Here is a 17,185-nt window from a genome sequence, read left to right as displayed (position 1 = left end):
TAGTTTGCCTGCTTATCTGAGCCGCTGGGGTTTTTGGCGTGCAGATCCCAATTTCCCAGAACCTGCCCCCACAGGGGCGGGGCAGCAGGCAAGTTACTAATTCATTCCACGCTTCTTCTTAAGTTCAGAAGCCAGCCTGACAGGCAGAGGAGCCAAAATGAAGACCCTCTCCCCTACTGGTGCCTACGGCCTTCTGCTGGTCCTGCCCTTGCTGCTGGCTGTCCTTCAGAGCACCACGGCCCACAAGGTAGAGGGCGTCCGTAGGCGCCTCTGTGTGTGCACCCGAGTGTGAGTGGGGCCAGCTTGTGTGTGGGTGAAGGGGAGGAGAGCCTCAGTGTGTGCAAGTGTGTAAGTGCAAATGAGCACAAGTCATTGTGTGTGTACAGAGAAGTGATGCTGCCCATCCGCCAGGCAGCATTCTTAGGACTCTCACTATGAAGAGTCCTGCATTTACTTGAAGCGGTGATCCTGTTATTTCCAGTTCAAGGGCAGGAGGTGCAGTCTAGCGAGTTGCCCTGGAGGGGAGAGGTGGATAGGAATGGGCCTCAGGCTTCTCTCTTAGCTCTCTGGCTGTGTGACCTCATGGAAGTTATTGATGCTTTCTCTGCTTCCATTTCCTCATTGAGAACAAGTTGATCATAGAGCTGGTCCAAGGTTTGTGGCAAAGGTGGACCTTCTAGTGCTATAAAGTGCTGAGTACAGCGCCTGGCACAGAGCAGATACTCACATGTCAACAAGCCAGTGGGCCACCACGCACCTCGGTGCTAAGCACAAGCGTGCCGTATGCAGCCAGGCAGGAGCTGTGTAGACTCTGCCTGTGTGCACTTGCTCTTCCTTGGAGACCGCAGACCTCAGGTGAAGCACACAGGCCTGGGGAGTGCCTTGTGGGGAGGGACAGAACATCAGGGAGGCCCTGTGGCTGTGGGGGGAATGGCGGCAGTGTAGAAGATGCCCAGCCCTAGAGATGGACCCTACTTATCTCCAATTCTCCCAGCTCCTGCAGGTTCCTGGGGGGAGGCTGGCAGGAGCTCTTTTCCCCAAAGGACTTGTTCACTGCATTTTCACTGGGCAAAGCTAAGATGGCATGGAAGCTCCTTGATCAGGCAGGGCCCTCTGCTGCTCACCTCTGCCCCAGGGATAAGTGAGTCCCTCCCAGATACGCTGGTGCTCAGACTCCACTCCCCACCCCTTACCTGCTTGTTCTCCAAAGGGCACAAAGGCCCCCACTGAACAAGACAGATGGGCCCTTGCCCCGTGGCCCTGTCAGGTGGGGAAGGAAGCACACATCTGCCTCTGATTTGAGACCAAGGTTCACATTTGAAATACTTCATGGGATTTGGCCTGAGACCTGATCAGTGGCTAGGTTGGGGGCCAGGGCTTGGTCTGGGACTAAGGATGAGACCCACTCTTGAAGAGCAGTTGGAACAATCAAACCATTCCTCCTTCACTGGTCCAGAATGACATCAACATCTACAGTCTCACCGTGGACTCCAAGGTCTCGTCCCGATTTGCCCACACAGTCGTTACCAGCCGAGTGGTCAACAAGGGCAGTGCTGTGCAGGAGGCCACCTTCCAGATGGAGCTGCCCAAGAAGGCTTTCATCACCAACTTCTCCATGTAGGTGCCCTCCTGCCCTCCTCCTTGGCCCCTCTCCCCTGTGATGCCATGGCCCCTGTGCCCCATCAAGAAGAGAGTCCCTTCTTCTGATGTGAGGTGTGCCAGAATCTATGCCTGAGGTGGATGTGCCCCACCTGTAGGCAATACAGGGACCACAGGCTTAAGCCAGGAACGTCTTGCATTGTCAGAGATGCCCCCACCCCGCCCCTGCTGCATCCCTCCTGCCATCCATCTCTCCTTCTCTTCATCCATCCATTATCCCTCAGGCTGCTTGGGTGGCAGGTGGAGAATCATGGCATCTTTGTGTCTTCACCTTTGAGAAGTACAGACTTGGGGCCTCCTGAGGCCAAGACTAGGTAGGAGGGAGTCACCAAAAGGCAGATTCCAGCTCAGAATACAGAACATTTCCTAGCCCTTGGGCTGCCCTGCAACGAAGCACTGCCTCAAGGAGAGAGGGACCACCTTCTTGTCACAGAAGTTCTATGGCAGACTGGTCCTCCACCCTCAACTGGGATACCACTGAGGTGGGTCTGTTCTGGGTCAGAGGCTGCACTGGGAGTTCCCTGGAGTTTGCCTGGACCCTGTGATACTCACCACGTCCTCTACTGTCCTCCCACCCCCTTCCCAACTCAGTTTTGCAATATTTGCTAAATGCAAGAGAACTCTGTCTGTCCCTGGCCCCACAGGAGAGGCTGTGGTTGAGAAAGGCGGATGTCGGAAACTCAGGGAGGGTGATGGGTGATGAGGCAGAGAGCAAGTGTTTCAGGAGGAGGCCCCAGCACACCCTGAGACTTTTGGAAACCTGTGGTGGGGGCAAGGTCCCTGTGGTTGGCTCTTTCTTATCTCTCTACCCACCCCACCCCCAAACAGCCCTGCTTTTCCTAACCCTGGAGCCAGATCTACACTGCCCAACTTGCAGCATGGGCTTTGCAGGCTGCCCCCTGCCTCCCGTGTAGGTGCCATGACTGGCAAGCTTCTATCCTGTCACATCTGAGGGCCCAGGACTTGCACTCCTTTCTGAGCCCCGCTCCTATTGCTGCATGAAAGGGAAGCAGGGGGCAGGGGACCCCAACTGGGCATTTACGAGGAGGAGCCCTATGGCCCAGCACCAGCTCCATCCCTAGTCCAGAGTTAAATTGTGACCAGGACGGTGGGGAGGAGGGACACTTGATCCTAACGCCCTGGCTGCCCTCTCCCAGCAACCCCTGTACACTCTCACCCTTTCACAGCAGTCCCAGGTGGAGCAGGCTTATGTTTGCCTCCATGAGGAGCTTCTGGGGGATTCATTTTCCTTCCAGAAGAACAGCCCAGTCAGTTCTCTCTCAGTCTCCCCCAAAATGGCCACCAGGATTATGTCCTCACCCCAAGGGACCAAGTTGTCCAAAACCTCCTTTTCCAGAAGCCAACTTCTCTCCAGAGTGGCCTGACCAGTGTTGGTGGGAAAAAGGGGAAGCTGCAGAGGAGGGGGGGCAGAGGCTTTGAGCCCGTGTCTCCACTGGCTTGGGAGCCAGTATCTCTTCCCTCCTCAGCCTTCCCTGCACAGCTGGACCCAGGGCTGTGGGAAATGGGTCTCAAAGCTCTCGCTGCTGGCTGGCCAGTCTGGGCACAGTCTGTGGCATGAAAGGGGTAGTTGGAAGGTGGGACCAGACAGGAAGGGAGAAGAGAGGCTGGGGCCTAGCTCAGCCCTGCTTTCTCTGCAGTCTTGGTCCTGGTTGTTCAGTAAAAGTCCTGTTTACTGACACAGTGCATGTCCCAGGATAGATGGAGGCCTGCAGAGCCCCCATCTGCACGAGGGCCCCACGCAGAGTCGTATCCACAGTAGCTGCAGAATAAATGGGTGGGCTCAGGTAAAGTTAGGAGTCACTGTGTCAATAGGCACACAAAATGGAGTTCTCTCGTGATGTAGCAGGTTAAGGATCTGGCATTGTCACTGCCAGCTTGCATCAATGATGTGGCATGGGTTTGATCCCTGGCCTGGGAACTTCCACATGCCACAGAATCTACTCAAGAGTTTTAATAACTACCTGTATGGGGAGTTTCCGTCATGGCTCAGTGGTTAACAAACCTGACTAGTATCCATGAGCATACAGGTTTGATCCCTGGCCTCACTCAGTGGGTTAAGGATCCAGCATTGCTGTTAGCTGTGGGTGTAGGTCGCAGATGTGGCTTGAATCTGGCATTGCTGTGGCTGTGGTGTGGGCTGGCAGCTACAGCTCCGATTCAGCCCCTCACCTGGGAACCTTCATGTGCTGCAGATGCAGCCCTGAAATGGCAAAACAAACAAAACACCTTTATGGGGAAAAAAGAATGAATGTATTTATACATACAACTAATTCACCTTGCTGTACACCTGAAACTAATACAACATTGTAAGTCAGCTATACACCAATAAGATTGAAAAATTTAAAAAAGCACACGAAGTCCTGGAGGAGATGGGATTACAGGGGGTCTCCCCTGCCAGGCTCTCAGCAACTTCCTCCCTCATATCCCAGGATCATCGATGGTGTGACCTACCCAGGTAACATCAAGGAGAAGGCTGCAGCCCAGGAGCAGTACAGCGCAGCCGTGGCCAGGGGAGAGAGTGCTGGCCTTGTCAGGTGAGCCCAGGGGGGTGGGGGGGGGACCCCTTGGGGTCGGGTAGACACTGTCCCTTGCCTTCAGCCCTTTAGCTTTGTTCCTGCCTCCAGTGGCCATAACCCCCTGGTCTGAGGGGCAGACCTGATACCCTCCTCCCCCAGGGCCACTGGGAGAAAGACAGAGCAGTTCCAGGTGGCAGTCAGCGTGGCTCCTGCTGCCAAGGTCACCTTCGAGCTGGTGTATGAGGAGCTTCTGGCACGGCATCTGGGAGTGTATGAGCTGCTGTTGAAAATCCAGCCCCAGCAGCTGGTCAAGCACCTGCAGGTACCTGGTGCCACCTCCTCTTAGCAGGTCTCCTAGGTGACCCTGCTCTGCTGAAGGCGGCCCCTACTTCCCCCTCTGCCTCCTGTGAGGGCCAGCCCCAGCTCCCAGTGACCTACTTCTTCCCTCTAGATGGACATTCACATCTTCGAGCCTCAGGGCATCAGCTTTCTGGAGACAGAGAGCACCTTTATGACCAATGAACTGGCAGAGGCCCTCACCATATCACAGAACAAGACTAAGGTGGGCCTGCTATGGTCTGTGGGTAAGGGTTCCAAGGGGCCTGTCTTCAGGCTAGCTCTGTGGGCCTGGAATTCCCTAGCATGGGACCCTTGGGCAGAATCTCTGAGCTGGAGGGACCTGGGAGGTTCCTGTGTCCATGCTGTCATTTGGCAGGTGGGAAGGGCAAGGCCTAGGGAAGGATATTGGGTGCTGGTTTGAACCCTGTGATTGGGAGCAAAGACTATTATGAAAGTCCCAGAACCAGTTAGGAAGGAGGAGCTGGCTGGACTGCACACATCCTAAGCCTGGCCTCTACTTGCACAGATCTGGGAGCAGGGGATTCACTCCCCTACTACCCCGAAATTGAGGCAGTCTGTCCAATTGCTCAGCCTGAAAGAAAGTCCCTGGAATTTGACCCGAGGCTGCCTCCTGGAATTCTCTCTTCGGATGGGGAGGAGTGGTGGCATTGTCATGGCCTCGCTGCGTCTCCTAACTTCAGCTCGTTTATTTTTCTAGGCTCACATCCGATTCAAGCCGACACTCTCCCAGCAGCAGAAGTCCCCAGAGCAGCAGGAAACAGTCCTGGATGGCAACTTCATCGTCCGCTATGATGTGAACCGGACAGTCACTGGGGGTTCCATTCAGGTGCGTGGGCTTCAGGCAAGAGCTGGGCCACCAAAAAGTCTATCTCCCCTCAAGGGCCTGAGCCTCAGTATTGTAGAAGAAACGACAAAATAGCCACCCCTAATTATCAGCGTGCCCTAGGGATAGCACAGACAGAAAACAGGCAGTATAGTTGTGTTGTCCCAGAAACAGTTCCCTTTCAGAGGCAAAAAAAAAATTCGTCTGTGCTGAAGAGCTACCATGCAGGGTTTTCCTTGTTGCCTTGACTGCCAGGAGATGCATAGTTCAGTTTTATGCTCAATTACAATAGCTTTTTCCACACAAGTTTCTTGCTTTGTTCTGCCTCCACTTTACTCTTTTGATGGACCTTATTTTTGGAGCTTCACTCTTTTGATGGTTTATTATGTCTGAACCTTTGAGTAAAAGCTGCCTCAAATACTAGATAAAATAGGGATAGTGTTCTGATGGGCCATGCCGTAGCAAGGAAGCCTTCTGCAAGGGAGGGGCTGGACTGAGCTCTGAAATTTGGCAAGGATTTAGGGAGGTTAGACAGGCATGGAAGGGGTGGAATGAAGAGAGCATAGGCACCCCAGGATTGGGAGTGAGCCTCCTGGCTGGGGGCGGGGCAGAGCTGCAGTTCTCATGCCTGGGTATGTCTCCCCCTGGTCACAGATCGAGAATGGCTACTTTGTGCATTACTTTGCCCCGGAGGGTCTGTCTGCAATACCCAAGAACGTGATCTTTGTCATTGACACGAGCGGCTCCATGAGGGGCAGGAAAATCCAGCAGGTGGGTTCTGTGGGCCAGGGCAGGGTCCTGAAAGCTGGCAGGCTCTGGTCCAGCAGGCAGACCTGCTCTCCTCCCATCTTCCTAGGTAGAGGGCTCCCAGGGATCAAGGTTGGTCAGAGTATGGGGCAGCTCCTGCCTCTAGAGCATTCACAGTGTCCCCACTCCAGATGTGAATCCAGGGGCGCAGCCCAAGGGCACATGAGCCCCCAGGGAGTCCCCACTGAGACACCCACCTTCTGTCCCCTTCCCCTGACCAGACCCGGGAAGCCCTAATTAAGATCCTGGGTGACCTCGGCTCCCGCGACCAGTTCAACCTTGTCAGCTTCAGTGGGGAAGCCACCCAGTGGAAGAAGGGGCTGTTGCCAGCCTCAGCTGAGAACGTGGAGGAAGCCAAGAGCTATGCTGCCGAAATCCATGCCCAGGGAGGTAAGCTGCCCTGCGTGGTCTGGGCTTCCAGGGCACTTAGCCCAGCCTGGGGCACCCAGCTGGAAGCCACCCTGAGACCATGTGCCCATCAGGGACCAATATAAATGATGCGATGCTGATGGCCGTGCAGCTGCTGGAAAGAGCCAACCGGGAGGAGCTGCTGCCCGCGAGGAGCGTTACCCTCATCATCCTCCTCACCGATGGTGACCCCACTGTGGGTGAGGCACTGCTAGCAGCTCCAGGGCATGTGCCCAGAGGGAGCAGCTTGGCTCCGCCTGGCTTGCTTTGGGACCTGGGGGCAGGAGAAGGGTCTCTGAGGCCCCTCTAGCTCTGAGATTCCAGAAGTACCCATTGAGCAAATCACTGTTTTCTTACCCCCTTCCCAAACCGCCGGGTACAGGGGAGACCAACCCCTCGAAGATCCAGAAGAACGTTCGGGAAGCCATAGACGGCCAGCACAGCCTCTTCTGCCTGGGCTTCGGCTTTGACGTCAGCTACGCCTTCCTGGAGAAGATGGCACTGGAGAATGGCGGTCTGGCCCGGCGCATCTATGAGGACTCTGACTCTGCCCTGCAGCTCGAGGTGCCTGCATACCCCTGCTGGGTGAGAGATGGCACAGACAGGTGGGCACACCCCCATCTGGCCTGCATGACCCCACCCTCCCACCCTGCAGGACTTCTACCAGGAGGTGGCCAACCCACTGCTGAGGTTGGTGGCCTTTGAGTACCCAAGCAATGCCGTGGAGGCAGTCACGCAGGACAACTTCCGGCTGTTCTTCAAAGGCTCTGAGTTGGTGGTGGCCGGGAAGCTCCGGGACCAGAGCCCCGATGTGCTCTCCGCCAAAGTCAGGGGGCAACTGGTAGGTGGGGCCAGTCATTGTGGAGGGGAAAGGCAGCTGGGGCAAGCAGTCAGAGGGGCTGGGTTCAGACCCCAGCCCTGCCAGTCTCCAGTCAGGGGACCTAGAGCAAGTTACAGAGTGTGCTTTGCCACTCAAGCATCACACGCGTCCCTGTGATGGCTCTCGGTGGAGACTGGATGAGCTGATGTGATTTTCTGAAAGCTCCAGGGCTCTGAGCGGTCAGTCAGTGCTGCTGCTCTTCCCAAGGGCACCAGGTGCTTAGCATCCCCTCCTGTCCTCACACTAGTGGGGCAGAGGGACTGCTCCCATCTCACAAATGAGCAGTCTGACCTCCAGGCAGAGCAGGCAGTTTGCCCTGGGCGCCCCCTGCAGCTCCATCAAGAGCCCAGCTCACCACGCAGCACCCTGCCCAGCCTTCCCTGCCCCGGTACCACGGGAGGCCCTCTCATTGCCAAAGAGAAGCAGAGCGCTTCTCTAGGTGCTGGGGACACTGCCCTCAGGGGAGAGACAGCATGGGTAAATCATCACACAAACAAGGAGCTACAGGCTGAGAAGTCCCTGAGAATAATCCCAGGGACTCAGGGGAGCAGCACTGGGAGCCCCAGCCTAGCCTGGAGATGGAGAGGTCTTCCCAGAGGAGGCTCCACTGAGACTGAAGGAGGAGAAAGGGGTGGCAGAGGCTGCACTGCGGAGGGATGGAGGAATGTTCCGGGTTTGCGTGGCAAGCAGGCAGCCTGTATAAGGAGAATAGCAGGTGGGCGAGGCGAAAGGGCACAGGGGCGCCCAGGACCTCATCTCAGGAGAAGAAGCCAAGCGTTATGCTGGTCAGGGCATGCCTTGTGGCCAGCCTGCCCCTGCTGGGCTTCAAATCCAGCTCTGCCACGTGCCAGAGGTGAGACCTTGGGCAAGGCACTTAACTTCCCTGTGCCTCAGTTTCCTGCTGTATACAAATGAAAAAGTCACATACCCACCTTGGAAGGCTGCAGTGGGGATTAAGTTCTCGCCCAGTGTGAACAGCCCATGTGGGTTAGCTGCTGATGTTATCTCGGAGGCCAGGGGTTCCCAAAGTGTGAACCTCAGGTGGCTTGGGGCACTTCACAAACAAACATGTCTTTGTTTTAGTCAATGTGGATTTATTTTAATGTGTTCTTAAAAAATAACTCGAAACCCGGACCTAAGATTTCACAATGTCTTTACTTGGAGCAAGGCCAAGAGTGTTAGTCTATTTTAAGTTCATTTAAGAAAAACCCTCAAATAGCTCTGTGTGTAGAGAGGGCAATATTCAGGCAGCTCCTGGTTCTGTGCATGCTGTGTTGCACCTGGGAGAGTTTGCTGCCTTTTATCTCTAACCTCCTTCTCATCCTTGGAGGCTCTGTGACTGAGTCCCTCGCACCCCTGAACACCCTCCCTACCCTCCTCTCTACCCAAGGAAACATGGTCATTTGCAGCCAGTGCTGCTCCAACCAGGTAAGTGTTGGGCAGTGCCAGGCCAGGTACAGATGTCACACCCTCACCGCTCCTGCCCTGGCTGGGCCCTTTGTTCCAGCACATGGAGAATGTCACCTTCGTAATGGAGTCCAGGGTAGCAGAGCAGGAGGCGGAGTTCCTGAGCCCCAAGTACATCTTCCACAGCTTCATGGAGAGACTCTGGGCATACCTGACCATCCAGCAACTGTTGGCGCAAACGTGGGTGCACACAACCTTGAGGGCCCACTGGGGCGGCCACACGCAGCCTGGGCACTTCCCCACAGCTGGCACAGGCATCTCCTAGGCATGGAGACAGGGGGTGGTGGTATCGTGTCTGAGCTCCAGACTCCCAGTGGGAGCCCCCAGCTCCCCGCCTGGAAGGGTCTGCAAGGGAGGGAAACTCTGCCTGGCCACCCAGGAACCTGCTGAGCCACTGGTGTCCTCCACCTGCAGAGTCTCTGCGTCAGATGCTGAGAAGAAGGCCCTTGAAGCCCGAGCCCTGAGCTTGTCACTCAACTACAGCTTTGTCACCCCTCTCACATCTATGGTGATCACCAAACCTGAAGGCCAAGAACAGTCTCAGGTTGCTGAGAAGCCCGTGGAAAATGGTGGGTGTGGTAGCAGAGTTTTGACCCAGCCTTCTCCCCAGCCCCTTGGTCAACATCTCGACCAAGACCCCACCCCTGCCACCCACAGAAGCCCAGGAGCCCCAAGAGAGACATCCCATTTCATTGATGAGATTAAGTGAGGCCAAGTCTCCTGCCCCCTTCCCCCTGCCCCAAGTTCACTGCATCTGTGTAATGCTGGGGTTGGAAGGAAGCAAGGTTTAAGTAGAAGTGCTTCACATTTATCAAAACCACCTTGACAAGCGTATCTCTCCCCTTTTCCTCTCTTTTTGTTTTATCCAGGAAACCGACAGGGGAACACCCACTCAGGTAAGGGCCTAATACCCCCTAAGGCTGGCCTTAGGGTGACTACTGGCTGACACAGGGCCTATAGTACAGTCACTGTGAGGTCACTGGCCAGGGCCTCTCCAGCTCAGTCCTGTTCAGGAAGGGGTGTCCCCTGCCCAAGCACGCTGGTGCATTTAATTGCCTGTTCATCCACATATTGGCTGCCACTCAGACCCTGTCCTGGGCATGAAGGACACGGCCCCCATTCCCCTGGGGGCTCCAGAAACGTGCCACCAAGAAGCAAACTCAGATCTCTCTGATTTCCAGGTCACTCTTCCTTTCAATTTCATTCTGTGGGAGACAGAACATCCAGACTAACAGGTAGCAAAAGAGGAGAGGGTGGAGGGAGGGGATACTTATAGAACCTTGACCCTGGCCACAGACTGGGCTCTGCCCTGGCCGTTGGGGGAATGACTTACTTGGCTTGCCTGGCTGGTGGCGGGGCTGGGCCTCAAATCCCATTGTATCTGAATAGGAGGCAGCAGTGTAGACCCTGTTTTTTCTCACAGAAGAGGCTGGAAAGGACAAGGTAGTTTGAGGGGCACTAGAACTGGGAGTGGGGTGGGGAGAAAAGCCACTGCTCCAGCAGGGAGGAGTTGAAGAGGGGTCTGTCGCTCCAGGCTTGAATTTCTCCCAGAGTAATGGGTGTGGGGAGGGGAACCATCCACCTTCTCCACGTTGCTCTCCTGGGGTGGGTCCCAGGGCCCTGGCTTTGGGGACCCATGACACTGTTTGAGGGAAGACTGCGTGTGTCACCTTCTCCAAAGCCCAAGGTTTTGAGAAAATGTCCTACCTCCCACCGAGATTAGGACCCCCCGGACCTCTTCAGCCTACTCGTTTTTCTCATCCGTTTTCCCGTATAACCTTGGACCGGGTGCTGCCAGAGGTGCTATCCGGTAAGCCACTTTCTGACCCCCTGAGGGCCTCGTTTCCTCAGGATGAACCCGCCCTTAGAGTTGGAGAAGATAAATACCAAGCACAGGGCTAGGCACAGGGCAGGGAGAGCTGCTGTCAGGCATGACGTTAAGTAATGTGTCCTTTATTTTCACTGAATTGGATTTGTTACTCTCTGGAGGCTGGCTCAGGATGGAGCGTGCTAGAAAGGGAAACCTTCCTCCATTCCCAAAGCCAAGATAGTCCCTCCAGCTGTTTCTGTTCTTCAAATCTGGACTCGGACGTAGCCACGGAACCAGGCTGGACCCTCCCTAAGCGTTTCCCCTAAGACCATGCTCTTCTGGTTGAAAAATCTCTTTGCAAAGGCTCTCCTAGATTGGATGTTGGTGTAGCAAGGGTTGGGTTGCAACTTGGTAGGTAGCTGGTGGCAGTGATGGCTGGAGAGCATGCCAATTGCTTTGAGTCCTGACTGCCTTCTCCCTTTTGTTTCTGGCTATTCCTGCACTAATGCCACCTAATCCAGTTCCTGATGAAACGTCACATGACATGGATTCAAGAATCATAGGTACCGCCAGACCAGAGCCCCTGTAGTAGATTCTGGCCCTGTAGCAGGAAGACCCTGGGAGGAAAGAGCCCGGGGAGCTGTACAAACCTATCACATGAGTTTCTCGATGGAGAGGGAGCCCCGCTCCACCCATCCGCTAGTCCATTCCTCCACATTCCCTGACCCCCCGGAAATGGCTGCCCAAACTCAGACTTTTTCTTTCTTTCAAGGAGCCACGATACCTCCACCCCCTGGTAAGTGCCAGCCCCCCTCAGCCCCCCTCGCAGTCCTCGCCCCCAGCCTGCTCTTCCTGCCCCCAGAACAATCCCTGTTGTCCCAGCCCGCATCCAGGCTCCTTCCGTCATCTTGCCACTGCCTGGGCAGAGCGTGGACCAGCTCTGTGTGGACCTCAAGCACTCCCAGGGCCCAGTGAAGCTGCTCTCAGACCCTGGCCAAGGTGAGAGGGGCACACTCAGTCATCCATCCAGAGAGACCCGGACGCCACGCACCCCCAGCTTCCCACCCCAGAGACAACCGTGGGACACCCGCTCGCAGAGACTTATAGGCAAACTTCATCCCAGATGGTGGCATGTCCACACCCCTGAGCACCAACACTTGCACACATACATCTGCTCCCAGACCTTTCCCTGGGCACCACATACACAGGCCTGGGTGGCCTGAACCACAGGAGGATCAAATGTGGGCTTGCCCCCCGGCACTGCCATACTTCAGGGGTGGGGAGACAGACGGGGGCACATGGCAGCACAGTAGCCTGTATTCAGTGACCAGAGAGCCATGGAGATGAGCCCAGAGGAGATGAGCTGTCTGAGGGTCAGAGGAGGCCACACATGGTCATATGGGGGTGACTGGGCCTTGGCAGACCTGGGGAGGTCCACGAGGCCCAGGAAGGGGTAGGCAGAAGCACAGAGCCCTGAGGGAGGCCACTGGGTCGGTAGAGGGTGTGGAGGAGACAGATGGTGGGAGGAGGTCAGTCTGCTGGCCAGACCTGCCCCCTAGTCCCCAGAAGAGTCTTCCTGGTTGGGTTGAGCTGGCAGGTTAGACGTGGGGACACACAGCACTCAGGATTCTCTCACCACACCTGCAGATCCACTCCAAGTCAACCCACATCTACAGCCCCTCACTCCCCCCAGACCCACGATGTCTCCCGCTTTGTCATGCCAGGGCCAGAGTCTGTTTGCTCCCCAAGGCTGAGGACCACCAATCTTCCATCTCGCTCTTGGCCAAGGCGCCCAGTGCAGGGCCCGACATGCACAAGGGGTTTTATGCACAATTACTGACTTCACATGAGCCCTCCCTCCCCAGAGGGCTTATCGGAAGGTGACAGTCCCCAAGGACTCAGGCCCCCTCCAAAGCCATAGGGAACCACGGGATGAGTGGAAAGAGTGGGAGGCAGGCCCACAGTGTGAGAGGAGGCCGGGGATGAAGAGCAGCTCTGGGGGATGTTGCCAGGCGACAACATTCAGGCTGGTGTTCAGGCCGGTGTCTAATCGGGGCCACAGCTTTGACCTCTCTGCTCCTGACTCTCTCAGGGGTTGAAGTGACTGGCCACTATGAGAGGGAGAAGGCCCGCTTCTCATGGATTGAAGTGACCTTCAAGCACCCGCCACTGCAGGTTCGTGCATCCCTGGAGCACATAGTAGTGATTCGGAACCGCCAAAGCTCTGCGTACAAGTGGAAGGAAACACTCTACTCAGTGATGCCCGGGTAAGCCACAGGCTGGGGGCTGATCATGACCCTCACACCGTATTAGCTGGTGCCAGGACGCCACAGGCCTGGGGAGAGGGTGGCTGTGCACTAGTCCTCTGCAGTGGGCTATACCCACAGGTGGGGCAGAGATGCAGATTCCCTCCTGCTCTGGAGGGTGCCCTCCATGGCTGCCCTCACACCTAACCCAAGCCACTGTCCTATGCAGGGGACTGTGCGGTTTAGGGCTGCTCTGCCGCTAATCCTAAGTGACGCTAGGCAGGATGCTTAGCCCCTGTCGCACCTAACTAGGGATAATCCCAGCCCTGAGTCAGAGGACAGAGGGGACAGTCCAATGAGAGAATGTGGTCAGGGAGCACTTTGCCCATAGACAGTGTACCCTCTAGGAGCAGTGCCTTCCAAGCCCCTAGCCTGCGCAGAGAGCCCTGTCTGCTCCCTCTCACCCAGCCCCTCCGCAGAAACTGGTTTCCACTTGATATGTGAGTGCGCCCCTGGTGAACCTGAGGGCTCACCCGAAAAGCTCCCAGTTTCATAAAAGATCTTAAACTTTCCTGTTCTCTGATAGATACACAAAGATCACTAGCATTTCTGTGCCTTGGACAAGCACACTAGGAAACGGAATAAGGCATTCCTGTCAGTCATGGTGATGGAAAGTCCCCATGCGTTCACGACCCACTGAAAATACATGTAAAGAGAAATGGACCCTGACTTACATCGAACTGTGCCAACAACTAGTGTATGTTTAGGGCGGTTCCATTGAAAATGACCTCAGTGTAACAGCAGGGCTTTATATAGCATACTTAAAAGTGTCTAATGTTCCTAAGAAAACCAAACCAGTAAGCGTTTCAAGGATTGTTTTAAGTAAAAAAGGAGGGGATAGAATGAGATGGACTTGCCCTTTTTGGCTTTAAAACACACGATTAAACAATAATCAGAAAAAAGTGGCACTAGCCATGAAAACCAAAGGGACAGAGGAAATATATCCAAGAACTCTTAAGTCATATAAAACTAATTCATGAGAAACAAAATCTGAGAAAACCAGAAGGAGAGGAACCATTATTTTACTTTATAAATAGTGATGGGATAACCAGGTAACAGTAAGTTATTAACACTGGTCCCAGTTGACTGAGAAAACTGAAGCCCAGATTTTTTTTTAATTTATTCATTTTTATTTTTTATTTCATTTTTTTGGCCATGGCATATGGAAGTTCCTGGGCCAGGGATCGAATCTAAGCCACAGCTGTAACCTATGCCATATCCTTAACCCACTGCACTAGGCTGGGAATCAAACCCTCACTGCTGCAGAGACAATGCTGGATCCTCAGCCTGCTCTGCCACAGTGGGAACTCCATGAGGCCCAGATTTAAGGGATATCCACGGAAGGCCACACTAGGAGATCTGGAGGGCAGGAGGGCAGCCACTGCCCACTGTCACCACACTGCCCAGGACCCCTGCAGGCATCTTCATGCCTCCATTCCTGCTCAGGATGAGGGTTTCCCTACAGCCTCAAGATAACCATGGACAAGGCGGGACTTCTGCTGCTCAGCAGCCCAAACAGAGTGACCATCGGCCTGCTGTCCTGGGATGGCCCTGGGAAGGGGCTCCGACTCCTTCTGCGGGACACTGACCACTTCTCCAGCCAGATCAGTGGGACCTTTGGTATGCAGCCCAGACTGGGGCTCAGGGCATCCTCAGAAGCCACCTCTGCCTGTGAACAGGCTGTATATCGCCCAGCCTCCCTCTGTCTGTATTCCTTGCTGACCCGCCATTTGCATCCCAGGCCAGTTTTACCAGGACGTGGTCTGGGGACCCCCAGCAGCAGCAGATGACAGCAAGCGAACAGTGACAGTCCAGGGACATGACCACTCTGCCACCAGGTGACTGAGCACAACAAGCCACTGAGCCCAGCCAGGGGTGGGGGCAGGGAGCCAGGTTCTGGGATCCCTACTCCTCTGTCCCTTGCCTGGGAACTAAAGAAGGTGACAGATTGTTGCCTTAGACAGTTCTGACTCAGCTCTCAGAGACCCCACAAGGATGGTCAACTCAGACCCACAGAAAACACACCAGCCCAGAAATCGCTAGGGCCAGTTGGGGACAATAGGAAACTCCCCCCCTGAATTCTCAGAGCTCTGGACCCTGGAGACCACATCAGCTGGGTCCCCTTAGGTGGCCAGGCCTTGTTAGCCTGTGCTGGAGGGACCTCTAAGGAGCCCCAAAACCTTCCACTCTCCACATTCCTATCCCCAACTATGTCCCTTTCTTCCCACCACACCTGAGATGTGCTGACCACCTGTCTGTCTCTCTGTCTATTCCAGAGAGCTCAAGCTGGATTACCAAGAGGGATCCCCGGGAAAAGAGATTTCCTGCTGGACTGTGGTGCTGTAGTTCTGATGGGAGGAGTTACACCCGCCCCCCATGCTGCCCCCTTTTTGCAGATGGCTGCCACACTGTAACCACAGGTCAGCCTGTGGGACCTGGAACATCATGGGGAGATGTATTTTCACTCATTAAAATAAAGAGAGGTGATGTGAGCCCAGGGAGTGGGCATCTCTGGTTCCATCTGGCCAAATCCAAGGGTCTCAGAATCGCCTACACAGAGTGTCGTGTAACATTAGAATCTTGCACCATCAGCCCTCAAAGGCCTGTGGCCAGTAAGGCCCATGGAGAGCTTTCAGTCCAATCCCTTCCTTTTATAGGGAGGGAAACAGACTTAGAGAGATTAAAGTACCCAGTTAAAATGTTGTTCGTGCTGGGGACCTAGGGCAGGAGAACATTTGCTGGGAGCAGGGTTTATTCTGCTTTACGGTGTGACAAGGCCCATGAAAATCAGTTTTGACTCAATAGGAGAAAAAAAAAAAAAAGAGTTCCAGCTGTGGTGCAGCAGAAATGAATCTGACTAGTATTCATGAGAATGCAGGTTGGATCACTGGCCTCACTCAGTAGGTTAAGAATCCAGTGTTGCTCTGAGCTTGGTGTGGGTCACAGATGCTGCTCAGATCCTGAGTTGCTTTGGCTGTGGCTGTGGCTGGGAGCTGCAGCTCCAGTTTGACCCCTATCCTGGAAACTTCCATATGCTGCAGATACAGCCCTAAAAAAAAGAAAGAAAGAAAGAAAAAGAAAGAGTAACCAGGTAGAATTTGTTATAGGCCATCTCCCCAACATTCTCAGCAAGCTTTTTGCAATGTGATTTGCAAGGCACAATTTGATTTTCACCCCTGTGCTGTGGAACAGCCCTTGCAAAGAAGCTGGCAGTGGAAGACAAAGGAGACAGAAGTGAGGCCTTAGCCCAGGAGGGAAGCAAAGGTGTGCTCCCAGGAACATGGGCTATTGGTCTCCTCTGCTGTCCCTGCCCCAGGGTTAGGCACCCCACAGATTCTACCCAGTTCCTACACAGGCGAAGCATCCTTTAAAAACATTTATAATTATTCCCCCTACCTCTTCAAAAATGACACAAGTCTTTGGCCTACAAATAAAAGAGTGTCAGAAGAATAAAACCAAAACCTATGAGAATGAAAATACGAGAGAAGACCCAAGGAAGAGAGTTAAATCAGAGACACCAGGATCAAGGAAGCTGAAGCAGCAAAAAGCTTTGCTCTGAGCTTCCTGACAGCAAGGGAAGCTTCCTGAAAATGAGTTCATTTGCTTGCCTAGAGGGAAGAAACCAGATCAGGGAAGACATTCTTTGCTCAGTTCTTGAGCTACACGGCGTTTGCTGAGTGAGTCTTTCTAGAAGGCTAGAGGGGAGCAGGTTTAGCAATGACACCGGAACGCACTTTCCTGCACTGCTGCCTCTGCATCAAGGCTGGGTGGCAGGCAGGGGTCTCAAGCTGAGTCCCTCTGTGAAGGTCGCTCAGAGGGACTCAGACAAGAGCTCAGCGGGACAAGGGATCTGCCTCCAGGGCCCTGCTGGACTTGCTATGGGGCCAGCTCTGACCTCTGGACCTGTGCCACAACCGAGGGGTCATGGGTGATTTTCCAGCCCAGCCAGCACCTGAAGGGCATGCGTTCTCTGTGAACAATTAGAAGTAGGTCCATGCCCTTCCCTGTTTGGTTCACTGTGTGCTTTCCAGCACCTATCTGGGCCAGGCCCTGTGCTGAGTGCTGCATGAACATTGGGCACCATGACAGACGCAGCACCCACTGTGACAGCCACCACCCAGAGAGTGG

General features: G+C 54.7%; 1 protein-coding gene and 2 long non-coding RNA genes across 10 annotated transcripts; 1 reads left to right on the top strand and 2 right to left on the bottom strand.

The window, feature by feature from the left end:
* The first annotated feature begins 98 nt into the window (after positions 1-98).
* On the top strand, positions 99-15,558 carry ITIH4 (inter-alpha-trypsin inhibitor heavy chain 4). Of its 8 annotated transcripts, none has more exon segments than NM_001434941.1 (24): positions 99-247; positions 1,457-1,617; positions 4,110-4,214; positions 4,356-4,518; positions 4,648-4,758; positions 5,254-5,382; positions 6,034-6,150; positions 6,408-6,576; positions 6,669-6,794; positions 6,977-7,158; positions 7,250-7,435; positions 8,982-9,121; positions 9,356-9,510; positions 9,811-9,837; positions 10,123-10,176; positions 10,331-10,384; positions 10,665-10,751; positions 11,273-11,314; positions 11,524-11,547; positions 11,634-11,750; positions 12,844-13,018; positions 14,523-14,677; positions 14,799-14,895; positions 15,334-15,558. In NM_001434941.1, coding segments are annotated over 24 exon segments (2,736 nt in total). In that variant the 5' UTR covers positions 99-157; the 3' UTR covers positions 15,404-15,558.
* LOC146397340 (uncharacterized) lies at positions 3,908-7,175 on the bottom strand. Its single transcript, XR_014823256.1, has 2 exons — positions 6,952-7,175; positions 3,908-5,498 (listed from the first exon to the last, which is right to left on the bottom strand). It is a non-coding gene; the product is annotated as an uncharacterized LOC146397340 (long non-coding RNA).
* Positions 8,548-10,372, bottom strand: LOC146397339 (uncharacterized). The gene is made up of 2 exons (XR_014823259.1): positions 10,275-10,372; positions 8,548-9,202 (listed from the first exon to the last, which is right to left on the bottom strand). It is a non-coding gene; the product is annotated as an uncharacterized LOC146397339 (long non-coding RNA).
* Positions 15,559-17,185: the final 1,627 nt, after the last annotated feature.

This window comes from Sus scrofa, chromosome 13, assembly GCF_054392235.1.
Source record: "Sus scrofa isolate SSC_HxYL_T2T_F1_AM1 chromosome 13, Sscrofa_HxYL_maternal_Yorkshire_Landrace_v2.0, whole genome shotgun sequence".
Taxonomy (NCBI): domain Eukaryota; kingdom Metazoa; phylum Chordata; class Mammalia; order Artiodactyla; family Suidae; genus Sus; species Sus scrofa.
Note: the sequence above shows the minus strand (reverse complement) of the source record. Positions and strands in the feature narration are given on the sequence as shown.